The sequence below is a fragment of the Rhizophagus irregularis genome, chromosome 21, assembly GCF_026210795.1.
Source record: "Rhizophagus irregularis chromosome 21, complete sequence".
Lineage (NCBI taxonomy): Eukaryota > Fungi > Glomeromycota > Glomeromycetes > Glomerales > Glomeraceae > Rhizophagus > Rhizophagus irregularis.
In genome coordinates this window covers 2399476-2412491 of record NC_089449.1, presented here as the reverse complement: position 1 = coordinate 2412491, position 13016 = coordinate 2399476, and the positions used below count along the sequence as shown (strand labels likewise).

Here is a 13016-nt window from a genome sequence, read left to right as displayed (position 1 = left end):
TTATACATTAGTTTTTTCAAAAATGAATTGCTTATTAAATATACGGAATTTGTATACGGAATCTATAGAAACGTACATAAAATGTATACAAAACGTATCCTTTCCGTATACATATTTCTTATAGGGTTGGAGCGAATTGTGATAGTTTTTTCTCGCTTCACTGTGGATACTCACTCAACAGTTCTTTCAAAACCTATTTATTTCCAAAGTACGGTACAATGAAAATATCTTTCCTTAGCGAAATCTGCAGTCATATTTCTAACTCACGTTACAAATATCATTTGACCCGCTCGAAATTTACGACTAGCGTTTTTCTTCTTGCTTCTTTTTCCGTTGAGTTGTAAAACAATAAGGCGCATTTTTAACAACTAGAAAATGATTGGTCGTGCATGACCAAAAATAAGGTTGACTAATTAGGGGGGTTGGTCCGATCTTTCAGCCTTTTATAGGTCATGACGGGTGAATGAGGTGATCATCTGATCTGCTGTCTAAATTGATACCTGTGAAACGTGGCTTAGATACACATTTCTTCCACAATGTCTCACCAAGTCTACTCTCTCTGGATTCTCCTTGAGGGATATCCTCAACCAACTCTACTGGACGACATTACCTTCAATCTCAAAAGAGATGCCAATTTATCAGATCTTGCACCCCAACTTGTCAACCGATTCAGCGAACTGGCCCAAAAGAACAATCTGGACTTGGAGTTCTTTAACTTCGATGCCCGCACCGAGAGTCTTCTTCTCGATACTACGCTTAAGGCTGTGGAGCAGGACACGTCAGCTGGAAAGCCACTTGTCGTGCGCTATCCACTGACGGATAACACTAGTACGTCTTTTTTTCTTGTACATATTTCTTACGCTCGGACAGTATGCCTTACTCATTCTTGCTCTTGGCCTCCGACCTTATAGTCGTGGTCAAAGTCAGATTGCTTAGTACTCCAGCGGAAATTTGCCTTCCCCACACGACTGGAGTCTGGTACATGCTTCTTATTAAAACCAAACAGAAGTACAAGCGTCTGCAAGAGGACGGGAATGCGTTATACTTTGTCGATCAGGAAACAAAAAAGAAAACCATCGACGAAGAGTTCATATTCACTGACCTGATGAAAAAGACTAATCCGAATTGTGATAGAGAGATTGTCATATCCTTATTGATTCGAATCAAAGGTCTGGTCGATTTTTTAATATTACCAACATCTTAAACATTTTCTTACACGTATGGCTTGTAGGCAAAAAACCGTATGCTGAATGGACACCTAAAGATGTGCTCAAGGAAATTTTGCACGACCAATATTCAGCAATTGAAGCAATTCCTGAGCTCGATATAGGTATTGTATTGAGGTTTTTATTACAGCTAATTTCATAATGTACAGGACACACCGAATCTAACGGTATAACTTTTACCTTATTCTGGGTTTTACCGAGTTTCTCCGAGTGTCTCTCCTGCATTTGTGTCCCGTACATTATGAAATCGGCTGTAAGGTCAGCCTTACTTTGTAAACTGATCAATATTGGTGTCTCTACAGATGCAACCTTCGGAACCGATACTGTGCTCAACGGGCAAGAACTGAGACGCTTCATCGACAACCTCGAAAGAATTGCATCAGCATTTCATTACGAAGTTTCGTCAAACGAAGCTACGGCACGTAATTATATTAACCCTTTTATGGTCGATGCAGTTGCAAAAGTTAGGTCGAAATATCCATCGACGCGGCTGGTTGTTGAAGAAGATTTCGACGGCAGTCGTGGCTATGGCCTCCTGGACTATGTTATCTATTGCCGAGATCTCGCAATTCTGATTTCGGAAGCCAAAATGATTGAAATCCAGAAAGGAATAGCACAAATCCTTGTGCAGCTTCATACCGCGGCGGAGGTACTTGGCTTTATCGACTTTGTTTAATTGCTCATTTTGGGCTGTTTGGCTGACACATCGCTATTTAGAAACGTAAACGTAAACTCGACGAGTCAATCACTAACCCCCCAATAATTTGCGGCATCGTGTCAGCTGGAATAGGATGGCGATTCATCCTTTGGTCCGGTTTACCAGAGAACCCTACCATAAAGATTTCCAAGCTGTATGTCTGTGCATTCGGAGGAGACATGCGTGAGGCGAAGGAAGTGATTTCCATCATTGTCCGCATCCTCCAATCGCAAGCCAGTATGTTGGCACCACAGGATGAAGTGAAAGATGAAGTGAAAGCTGAGGGAATTGACCAAGATAACGATGACGAAGAATGAGCGTCTCAGCACTTGCGTCTCAGGATTTTTTTTCAATTGAGTAATTAAAAGTATACTGTACCTGTTGCATAGAAATTTTCAAAGTCATAATAATCCCAAAATCGTAACATTGATCTTTCAATAGTTCTTCAGAAAATAAAAAAATTATGTGATCATGTGAAAAAATTCACGCACTTTTGTAAATTGATTTATTATATAATGCATGGTCCAATAAATTATGTAATAATAATATATATATCAAGAAAGTAATGGATTATATTTCTGGGTGAAACCCACGAAGTGGCTTTAGCCTTTCTTCGAAATGTCATGGAGGCGCAAAGCATCCTCGATAGAATTAATAATATCGAGCAAATCGTTAATAATCTCTATGAAGAAAAAAGACGACGTGAAGAAGCAAATAGAGATAATTACTTCATGAGCACAGCTCAGTCTGAGACTGCCAAAAAACAAAATGAAACGGAATCGATTATTTCATCTGATAATTCTTCGTCCAATATATCATCTGAGGGTGTTTCATATGATATTTGGTCTCGTTTTAAACAGATTGTTGAAATAAATGATTATAGTATAGGAAAGATTTGTGCGCAAACTGTGAAGAATTTCTATAAAAAGAATAACTCTCATAGTAAAATATTAGATAAGATTAGTGTATGGGTACGAAATAATGAGTAGCGGGGAAGGAACTCTCATTTTATGGGTTAGGGCTCGAGTGATTCCTCCCTTGAAACAATCTGCTACTCATTCATTTCGTTTTATTAGTTATTCTATTTCTTGTTAAATAAAAATAATAAAATTTACTTCGTAGGCATAGCCTTTGTTCTTTTTTTCGTTTATATCTATTAATAATATGTATTAGCTTAGTCCGATGTGGTAAACCCCATCTTTGAGCGACCAGACAAAACTTCTATGACAAGAAGCGTCATATACGAGAAGAAATCAGTTCCAAATGAGACACGCTGCGCAGCTTGATCTCATACTAAGGATTTTTCTTTTTTTAATTGTATTATTTTTTTGCCAGATCTATAAAATAATGTCTGACGAAATTCCTTCCAATGTTAAAAATGGTCGGCTCTCCATGTCAAAGCCTTTTTGGATTCTAAAAAGAAGACTCAGATTTCACTCAGGTAGACAACGTCCGATCAGCACATGACTTACTTGGTATGATTGGCATTATAATTCATAATTTCATTTATCATCCTGGTAATTAGACCGCGAAGAGACCGTACTGTATAATGTACAGTACATGCGTATGCACTCACGTTGCAAGTTGATAATGACTGGTTGATTTAATTCGCATCAATCATTATTTCTTGTGTAAGTCTTCGTTTTACCTTATATGCCACTTAATTTTTACCTAAGCTTCTAAATTGTTAATACAATACTTTTATATTGAACCGAAGTGAATTTATTTATATATTTTTCAATATTTATTTTATTTACCATTGGATATTTAATAATCTGTCACAATCCTGTCCTTAAAATTTCACGTGCATCATAAAAAAATATATTTTATTATTTAATAATTATATATACATTGGTTATTATTAGATATTTGTTTATTTAGAAAAATATTTCAACTATTTACATATTCGAATTTCTTTTAAATAAGGAGAGTTTTCTGAAAAATTTTTGGCTAAGGTGTGTGTCATACTGTTTCTAGCATCTGATAATGACGTCCACTAAGAGCTGGAGTTGTTTCTTTTTTCAGAAAAAATTTTAATTTTTTTGTTTGCCGCTGTTGACTTTCAGTTGACGATTCTGAATGAGACCTTTTAGAGTTTTTAGAACGTACAGAAGATTGTTGCCTTAATGACCCAAATAGAAATTCTTAAAAAGTTTGAGCGTTAAAAAATAAAATTAATCAGTTTTGAATTAGTCAGTATTCGATATAAAAAAAATAATTTAAATGATCATGATAAATTAAAGTACATACTTTGTTTCGAAGTTGTTAAATATGAAATAATAGAAGATGAATTTAATAATCTACTAGTAAAAATAGCTCCAGGATGAGAGCTCGCATCAGATTCAGAACCAAATTTATTTTCCTTTATTAATTCCAATCGCATTTTTTCAGCTTGATCGAATTTTTCAATAACTTCTACTTTCTCGTCTTGATTAATAAATGGGCATAAAATATTATTTTTCATATATACCCATAAAGCAATAGTTTTGCGAATTTCTTTTATGTGAGGTCTTTTTAAGGGGTCAGGATCCCAACACTTTTTAATTAACTTTGCAAAACAATCAGGGGTATCTTTTGTAATTTCAGGTCGTTTTCCGTCAACAATTTTAAGAATAAGTTCAGTATTATGTTCAATATCGGAAAAAGGTTTACGACCTGTAGTTAATTCCCACATAATCATACCCATACTATAAATATCAGATTCTTTTGAAAATGCTTTACCATTAAATACTTCTGGGGCAATGTAAGGTATCACTCCATATATTTCATCATTTGAAATAATATTTGCGGGTTGTGATAACCCTAAATCTCCGATATACCATTTATAATTTATAGAGTAATTACGTGATTTAACTGACAATATATTTCCACTATGCAAATCTCTATGTATAAAATTTTCTTTATGAATGCAATCAAGTCTATAAATGAAAAATTATTTAGTTTACATATAATAATTATTTAAAAGCTTACTGTAATTAAATAAAAAATATAAATAAATACCCTCTTGAAATTTCCAGTATAATAACTAGTTTGTCTCCCCACGTAATATTTGTAAAATTTTCACGTAAATAATTACATAAATCACCTCCATTTGCATATTGCATTATTATCATATAGTCTTTCGTCTTAGGATCTTGTGTAATACCATAATATTTAATAATATGTTCAAATCTATTTTGGTATTGATTAAACGATTTTAACTAATAAAAATATATATATATATATATTAACAATTCATTTAAAATGATATTCTAATCTGATAAAATAGTAAAAAATAATAGAAATAATTTTAAATGAATCTTATTTACCTCGTTAACAAAATTTTTACTAATACTTTGAGAATTCGAAAATCTTTTCACTGCAACAGTTTCTTTCCTTGTTGGGTTTATTTTCCAAGTTGCTCTATAAATAGTACCAAATCCTCCTTTAGCTATTGCCTTCAAACCTTCAGTTTCGGAATATTTAATCATTTTTATATTCTTAAAGATGTCAAGTTTATTTTTAATAAAGTTATAGATATTTAATGGATTGCTATCTTTATCAGCGTTCTTCATATAATTAGCAATCTCATCATTAGTATCGATTGTAGAATTAAGAAATTCATCTATATTATTATTTCCATTAATACTAATAGGTTCCACTCTTTTGCATTCTATACACTGAGATTGATTTGTAAATCCAAAAATAATATTTGTTTTTAAACAATACCTACAACTATTATAAATTATAAAGCAACGGGAACACCATTTTTGACAATCAGATTTATATTCAAAGCTCTGTTTACATGCTATACAATTACTAAAAGTATCCCACCATGGCAAATAAAGAATTGGAATAGTCTTTTTAGTTAAAGTTGATTCTATATATCCAGAAGAAACTGAATAACAATTCGAACACATTAAAGAATAAATTGGTTTTCCACATAGAATACAATTTTCATTATGGGTTATTTCAATTTGTTTTTTCATATCAAAAGAATATTGTGTAACAATTTGTTTAAAGTATGAAATATCAGAACAATTCATACACCACTCTAAGATATTTTGTGTACAAAAATCCAAATTTCTTGATTCATGTTCAGTACATTGTATACTTTTTGTAACTCTATGTACGCCTATCATATTTTTAGTTGTAAACTTTGTAAACCAATATAGGCAATATCTACAATATTTCTGATTAAACAAACGGGTTACAGAATATCTATTTCCACAATAATAACATATATTCTCATTATTATCAAGAGGAATAAATATGATTGGTATAGAAAGGTCTTCATTATTTTTTAAATTAATATATTTTGAATCAAAATATTTAAGTTTACTTATAAAATTGTATATTTTTAATGGATTAATACTAGTTTTATTATTATTAACATAATCAACGATCTCCTTATGATTATCATGATTATCAGTATTTATTTTTATAAGATTTTCTTCAATATTTTTGGTGTTAATGATAATAAATGATATTTTTTTACATTTTTTACATTGAATTTGATTTGTAAATCCAAAAATAATATTTGTTGTTAAGCAATATCTACATCCGGTATAGATTGTAAAACAATTTGAACACCATTTTTGATAATCACCTAATTTTTTATTATCATCGGATTTCTTGAAAAGAGGTTCTTCTGAAGATATAATATGTTTACAAACAATGCATTGTTCATCATCATCATTCCACCATGGTAAGTAAAGAATTGGAATGGGGTTTCCAGTTAAAGTTGATTCTATCCATTCATATGAAATTAATAATTCAAATTCAGAATTACTTTGACGTCTTTGACGTTCACTTAAATTACATTTCTTTTCAAATTCAACCAATTTATTTTGGTAATAATTTGTATCAAATGATAATTTTGTAATTATTTGTTTAAAGTATATGATCTCAGAACAATTCATACACCATTCTTGGATATTCTGTGTAAAAAAACCAAAATTTCTAGGTTTAATGTGTTCAAAACATTTGTTTTTATTTGTACTTATTTGCAATTCTAGGCGCATATTTTTACGAGATAATTCTTTCAAATACCAATACAAACAAATTTTACAATATTTTTGCTCAAATAAAAGCGTGGTAGAATATTTTTTTTTACAATAGTAACATATATCCTCATTAATTATTGGCCTAATTGCATTTAAATGTATATCCTTATATTGGTAGTGATGATATCCAAGTTTTCGTATAAAGGTGTATACAGAATTAGATTTTTGGTCGGGATTATTCTTATAATTAACGATCCGATAATGATTGCTAATGTTGATGATTCTTGCAAAGATAAGTAAATCTTTTAAATTGTTATCAACATTTATGATATCAATAGTAATGGCTCTTTTGCATTTTCTACATTCAGACAGTTCCGTTAATCCAAAAATAATATTTGTTGATAAACAATGTCTACACCCTATATAAATGATAAGGCAACGCGAACACCATTTTTGACTGTCAGATTTAAATTCTAAGTACTGCCAACAAGCTATACAACGACCAGATGCATCCCAAAAAGGTAGATAAAGTATCGGAATACGTTTTTTTATAAAAGATGATTCTATCCACTCAGAAGAAATTGGATAACAACGTGGACACAAACTAAACTCAACACTATTTAAAAAATCTTGTTCATATCTACAAACTTTACATTTAATTATATTATTTTGTATTTCATAATTCATCTTATAAAAAGATGCATTAGGTGATTTGTCATTCGTAACAATTTGATTGAAGTGTAAAATTTCAGAACAACTTTTACACCAGTTTTTAATATTTAATGTATATAAGTCCTTGCTTCCTTGTTCATGTTCAATACATTGAGATTTTTTTGTGCGTATGTGTATATCCAAGTATGTATTATTATCATTCAAATTTTCAACATACTCAATTAAGCAAATTTTACAATATTTTTGTTTTGATAACGTCAAAGAATATTCATTTTTGCAGGTATTACACTCACTAAATGAATTGGTGCCGTCATTATAAGGAATGATGCCGTCATTAAAAGGAATAAACGAAATTTTCATGATTCTTTATCACGTGAGTATTGAAATTGCTATTGAAACGTACTACACGTACTTGTATCACAAAATTTAATTTTATATTTGCAACAAATAATCGAATAATAATATTCAAGGGGGAAATTTTTACTCTAAAGATTTAACATATTATTTATAATATTTTACTATTCGAAGGTATGGCAAAAAAAAAAGAAGTAGAACTTTCGAAAAATCGAAAATAGAAAATAAATAACGATATTTATTATTTGTATTTCAGTATTTCGGAAAAACAATTTTTATCAAGCTATTGCAAATATTTACAATTTTTTAGGATAAGTTTTCCCGAAAATGTTACGCGAGTTTCAGAATTTTGTAGGCGTAATAGATGTTTCGCGATTGACAAGAATAAAAATGGGTTAAACTAAATGAACTATAAGAACAATAATAAATAATTGTCATTATTTTTACTGATTACAAATTACGAACTTAATTTTCCTGTAAAGATTCTATTTTCATTCTGAGAATGAATTTAAACCTTCCTGAATGATTCTTTAAAGTTACGAATTATTTGCATTTTGTGATCTTGCCGTAGTTCCTTGGCCCAATTGGTTGGTGTCCACCACACAAATATGATGATCTACCATTTTGTCGCAATAACTTTAAATTAGAACTTAAAACTTCGCCAAGAATTTTTTTTCAATTACGTAAAGGATTACTTAATTAGGGAGTTGCACCTTTCATAATAGACGATCTAGATGTGGACAAAACATCTTGATGGTATTACTAAACTATTGTATAAATTAGCGGCTGTCATTCGTACCCCTCACTTTTGTTATTCGTACCCCCCTTCCCTGTGATTGATGATCTACAATCACGTTAAACTTATTAAATTGTACTGCATCATTCGTTAAGCCGGTTGATAAAATTTCTCGAGGACGTGACCCAACAACTATCATTGCTGTAACAGTTTCTTGCTGCTGCTCTGTAAGTTGACGAGCAATTGGATATCCTGATGTGTTTTTCTGAAAAGTTATAATTATGATTTGCATTGCGAATTTCTAAGTGCCATAAATCATTATGCCTAGCATATAATTCAAAGGACAGTTGTGTTTTTATAACTTGGCGTGTTTTTTTAGTAAGACCCAAAGAGTTATTGTAAACACCACCTCGATCGCAATGTAAGGTGATATTTTTCAATTCATCATGTCGATCCTTATGAGTTCTTTACTAATACGTAGCCTTGAAATTTTACAAATGTTTGAACATCTTTGAAACTTATATTCAGCAGGATGTGGTAGAAATATCTTTCAAGAAATAATGAAGCTTTGATTAGATTAAAAAAAATACTAGTTCAAGTGGCGTGTATTAACGAATGGCGCAGTAAAATTTAAAATTTAACTAAGTTTAACGTGATTGATCATCAATCACATGGTTTATTACAGGGGAGGTAAGAGCCGCCTAAAAAAACTTCTTTACATGCAGCTGGGTTAATACCGAACATGATTCTGATTTTATAAATGTATAATAATCATATGCATTTGTTTTTCAACATTAAACGCCAACCAAAAATATTTGTTTTATTCCCAAGTATTATTAATGTGCATAAATACACATTTAAGCGTGATTCTTATAGATTATAAAAAATATATATATATACTAAATATTTTCATTAAATAATGACACAAAATTTAAAGTCTTTTGGTATTTGGCATTACATTTAATTGCGAGCTAACGTAATCCTTATAAATAATAAAAAAAAATGCGGAGTAGTCGCGCCAAAACGATTAAAATTATAATTTCAATTACAATCAATCAACAATAACATTTTATTATTAATTACAGGTTTTCATAAAGGGTATAGTGTAGTATAAGTACAGAATCAAATTTGGTATGAGTACGAATTTTTTCTGGAGAACAATCTCCACTAGGCCAATTTTTTAAAGATTTCCTTAAATCTTTTAGTATTACAAGGTTGACACCAATGTATACCATATACTTCTTTTATTTCTTCTAAAACCTTTCATATAAATTATTCTATCATTTATCTTTTCAGCATCAATAGAAGAAACTATAACATGCCTCTTTTAAATGATAATTAAATATATTTATTATTTAAACTGTATTGTTTGTTACATTTACTCCATAAGTTTCTTGGCTTTTTGGATGTTTTATTCAATATTTCCATATTAATTAACTTTAAATAAGTCGTACATATTAATATTCGGAGTCCGGTGCACAATAATTTAAACAATTTTGTCAGCACATTTGTGAAACCATTTTGAATGATCAAAAACTTTGTATTACGTGATGGTACAACACACGTTCTCATGTGTGCGACCTAAATGTTATATACTGTGTACACACTTTTTAATCGAAGAATATACAACTTGCAATTGTAATTACTGATAAATTGATGCTTTTAACTAATCTTAATATTATTATTTGCAAATATAAATTATGCAAAAAAAAAAAATTTTTTTTTTACCTCACTTTTATATTTCAATCAGTTCATTTTTATCTTATCTACAGTAATCGTATATGATATCCAAATTTCAATTCAACTTTACAAGAAATTTATAATTTTATCAGAAGGAATATATGTGTACGGAATGATATAATTCTTTTTATCCCCTGATCGGCACCATTTACACGATTATGCAAATGTAGTTATACCTACTGGATAGCAAATTTTATATGTATTTATTTATCCGTTTCTAGGAAATTTTGCGGTAAAAATTAACTATTGATTATACTATAATGGACTGATTTGAAAATTTGAGTAATTTGGAAAGATTTGCATTTTCCAAATGAGAAAAACTTTCTTTTAATTTATTTGTAATCTCAATATTATTTTTCAAGTGTATTAGTAATAGTTCCGAAGCTTTTTAAAATTCAATTATTTTTTAAAATCTTTTAAAATGAAAAAAAAAACCAAGTGAAAGAAAAATAAGATACAACAATAAAATAAACTATATTAAACTCACGATATACTATAAAACACTTACTATTGTGTAAATGGCAGGGGATAAATCAATTATCTCCTGGCTAATTGGAATAGTAAAATTTTACTTAGAATCGGAACATGATCAGCCTTCGGCCGATCATTTATCCAATCCTAGTAAAATTTTACTTATTCCTAATTAGCCAGGAGATAAGTAATACATATAATATATGATAAGCTGCAGTCCTAATATTCTTCAATGCATAGCTGCGTGTGGAAATAAATTTTTTCTATGTTACGTTGTATTACGAAAAAAAAGGTGAGGTTGACTGAAAGTAGTACTTGTATGTATACAGCGAATAAATAAATATTATGGAATATTAATTCAATATTTCTTTCATTATAGTAATAAAAGAAATGGTTTCACCCACTTCTAATAATATTGTTATTATTGTAACACATTAGCGCTAAAATCAATATGTTGCTAATTAAAACGGATTGTAATGACGTTTTGAAATTGATCATTATATATTACCAGATTGTAAATGTATAACTATAAATTGCGCCATGTAAAAATTTATTTAACATTTTGAGTTTCAATTAATTTAATTTTAATTTAACTCGCAACAAATCACTAAAATAATAATAAAAATATAATGAAAAATTTACAAAATTATCAAATTTATTACTCCATTATAACTAATAGATAATCTTTATGTTTTAATTTATAATTTGATAATATTTTCTTTTTTTTTTGTATTCTTTATAAATTCATCATTTTACTAATATCTCAAACTTTTCCAGATGATAACGATGATTGAGGACTGAGGACTATGCATCTTGGAAATTTACTTAATATACTGTCAAAACTCATTTCGTCAATTTCGTCTTTAAATCGCTTTTAAATTACACTTATATATATGATATATATGTACTTTTTATAATGTTATTAATTTTGAGGTCATGGCACGTATTTTATTAAATTTATTATTGTCACCCTTTTACCAAAACTAATTTACTTAAAATTAATCAAATATGTTTAATAAAAAAATTCGGATTCATTTTTCATAAAAAAATTGGGTTTTATGAGTGGTCGTTTAGTTTTTTTAAATGATCGATTTCTTTTTTTTTTTGATAAATTATCTGTTCATGTTTCACGTGTCAAAATAAATTGACGTGATAAAAATGTCACGAATGTGATAAAATCAGAAAATCAGGTTTCAAAAAAAAAATTCTAATATTCCAAATATGAACATTAAAAATCAAATATGATTAACAAGAATAAAAGGTCACCATGTTAACATGATGGAAAGTTGCCATGAATCATTGGGGTGTGCTATCAACTAATTAAATCAAAAACTATATATATAAAAATTTATTAATGATTTTTATGATCATCAAATTCGGGAATTTTCCTTGTCATTTAAAGAATACACCTTAAATAATAACGTAACACCTTGCTTTTTGATACTAAAGAAAAAAATCAGAGTTATATTAAGGTAGTGATTTACTGTATATAAACCCTTATATGGGAAACTTCTTAAATATTCTAATATCATATGACGACCACAAGAAAAATTCTCTAATAATTACATAAACTTTCGCCTACGGTGGGACCGGTTAAGGTATCTCAAAAATCGGAACTTTTTAGTAATAAGTTCGATATGATATCTTCCTTACAATTAAATATATGAGTAAAGACAAATTGGTACGATTTGCAACCAAAAAACTTTTTTTTTTTAATATTAATCGACTAAAGGTCTTCGGTTAGGTTTTTAACCAACAGGTTAAAATTTTTTTGGTCGGTTCCAACCTTTATCCCGATATTAAGTGAATTACTTATATTAAATCTTATTTGTATATAGTATATGTGAAAAATTATAATACAGTAATACCATCTTACTTCCGGTTTGATTTACTAAACCAACTTATAATTCATAATTAGCCAAGTGGTTAGATTTATCAATTATCAATTTACAATTTACAATTTTTGTGATAAAGTAACGTTTAAGTTTTGGGCATAATAAGTTCATGAAATCATATGTGCGTGATGGTCGTGACTTATATCAATAGGAAGAAAAGAATAAGATAGAAATAATAATTATACACATAGTGATAGCCTTATTTTGTTAATAATCAAATCAGAACAAGTTTATTAAAGA

The 13016-nt window shown here is 29.4% G+C and overlaps 3 protein-coding genes across 3 annotated transcripts; 1 reads left to right on the top strand and 2 right to left on the bottom strand.

Annotated features, from left to right (window-relative positions):
• Positions 1–536: 536 nt before the first annotated feature.
• OCT59_013944 (uncharacterized protein) lies at positions 537–2240 on the top strand (the record flags this gene model as incomplete). Its single annotated transcript, XM_066141858.1, has 5 exons — positions 537–828; positions 912–1169; positions 1232–1330; positions 1529–1875; positions 1944–2240. The coding sequence occupies 5 exons, from the start codon at positions 537–539 to the stop codon at positions 2238–2240; spliced, it is 1293 nt and encodes a 430-aa protein (XP_066001950.1).
• Positions 2241–3885: 1645 nt separating this feature from the next.
• On the bottom strand, positions 3886–7940 carry OCT59_013943 (uncharacterized protein; the record flags this gene model as incomplete). The annotated part of the gene is made up of 5 exons (XM_066141857.1): positions 3886–4067; positions 4174–4433; positions 4782–4841; positions 4924–5123; positions 5232–7940. 5 exons carry the CDS (start codon positions 7938–7940, stop codon positions 3886–3888), a joined length of 3411 nt encoding a protein of 1136 aa, XP_066001949.1.
• Positions 7941–8713: 773 nt separating this feature from the next.
• Positions 8714–8962, bottom strand: OCT59_013942 (uncharacterized protein; the record flags this gene model as incomplete). Its single annotated transcript, XM_066141856.1, has 1 exon — positions 8714–8962. One exon carries the CDS (start codon positions 8960–8962, stop codon positions 8714–8716), a length of 249 nt encoding a protein of 82 aa, XP_066001948.1.
• Between the last annotated feature and the right edge of the window lie 4054 nt (positions 8963–13016).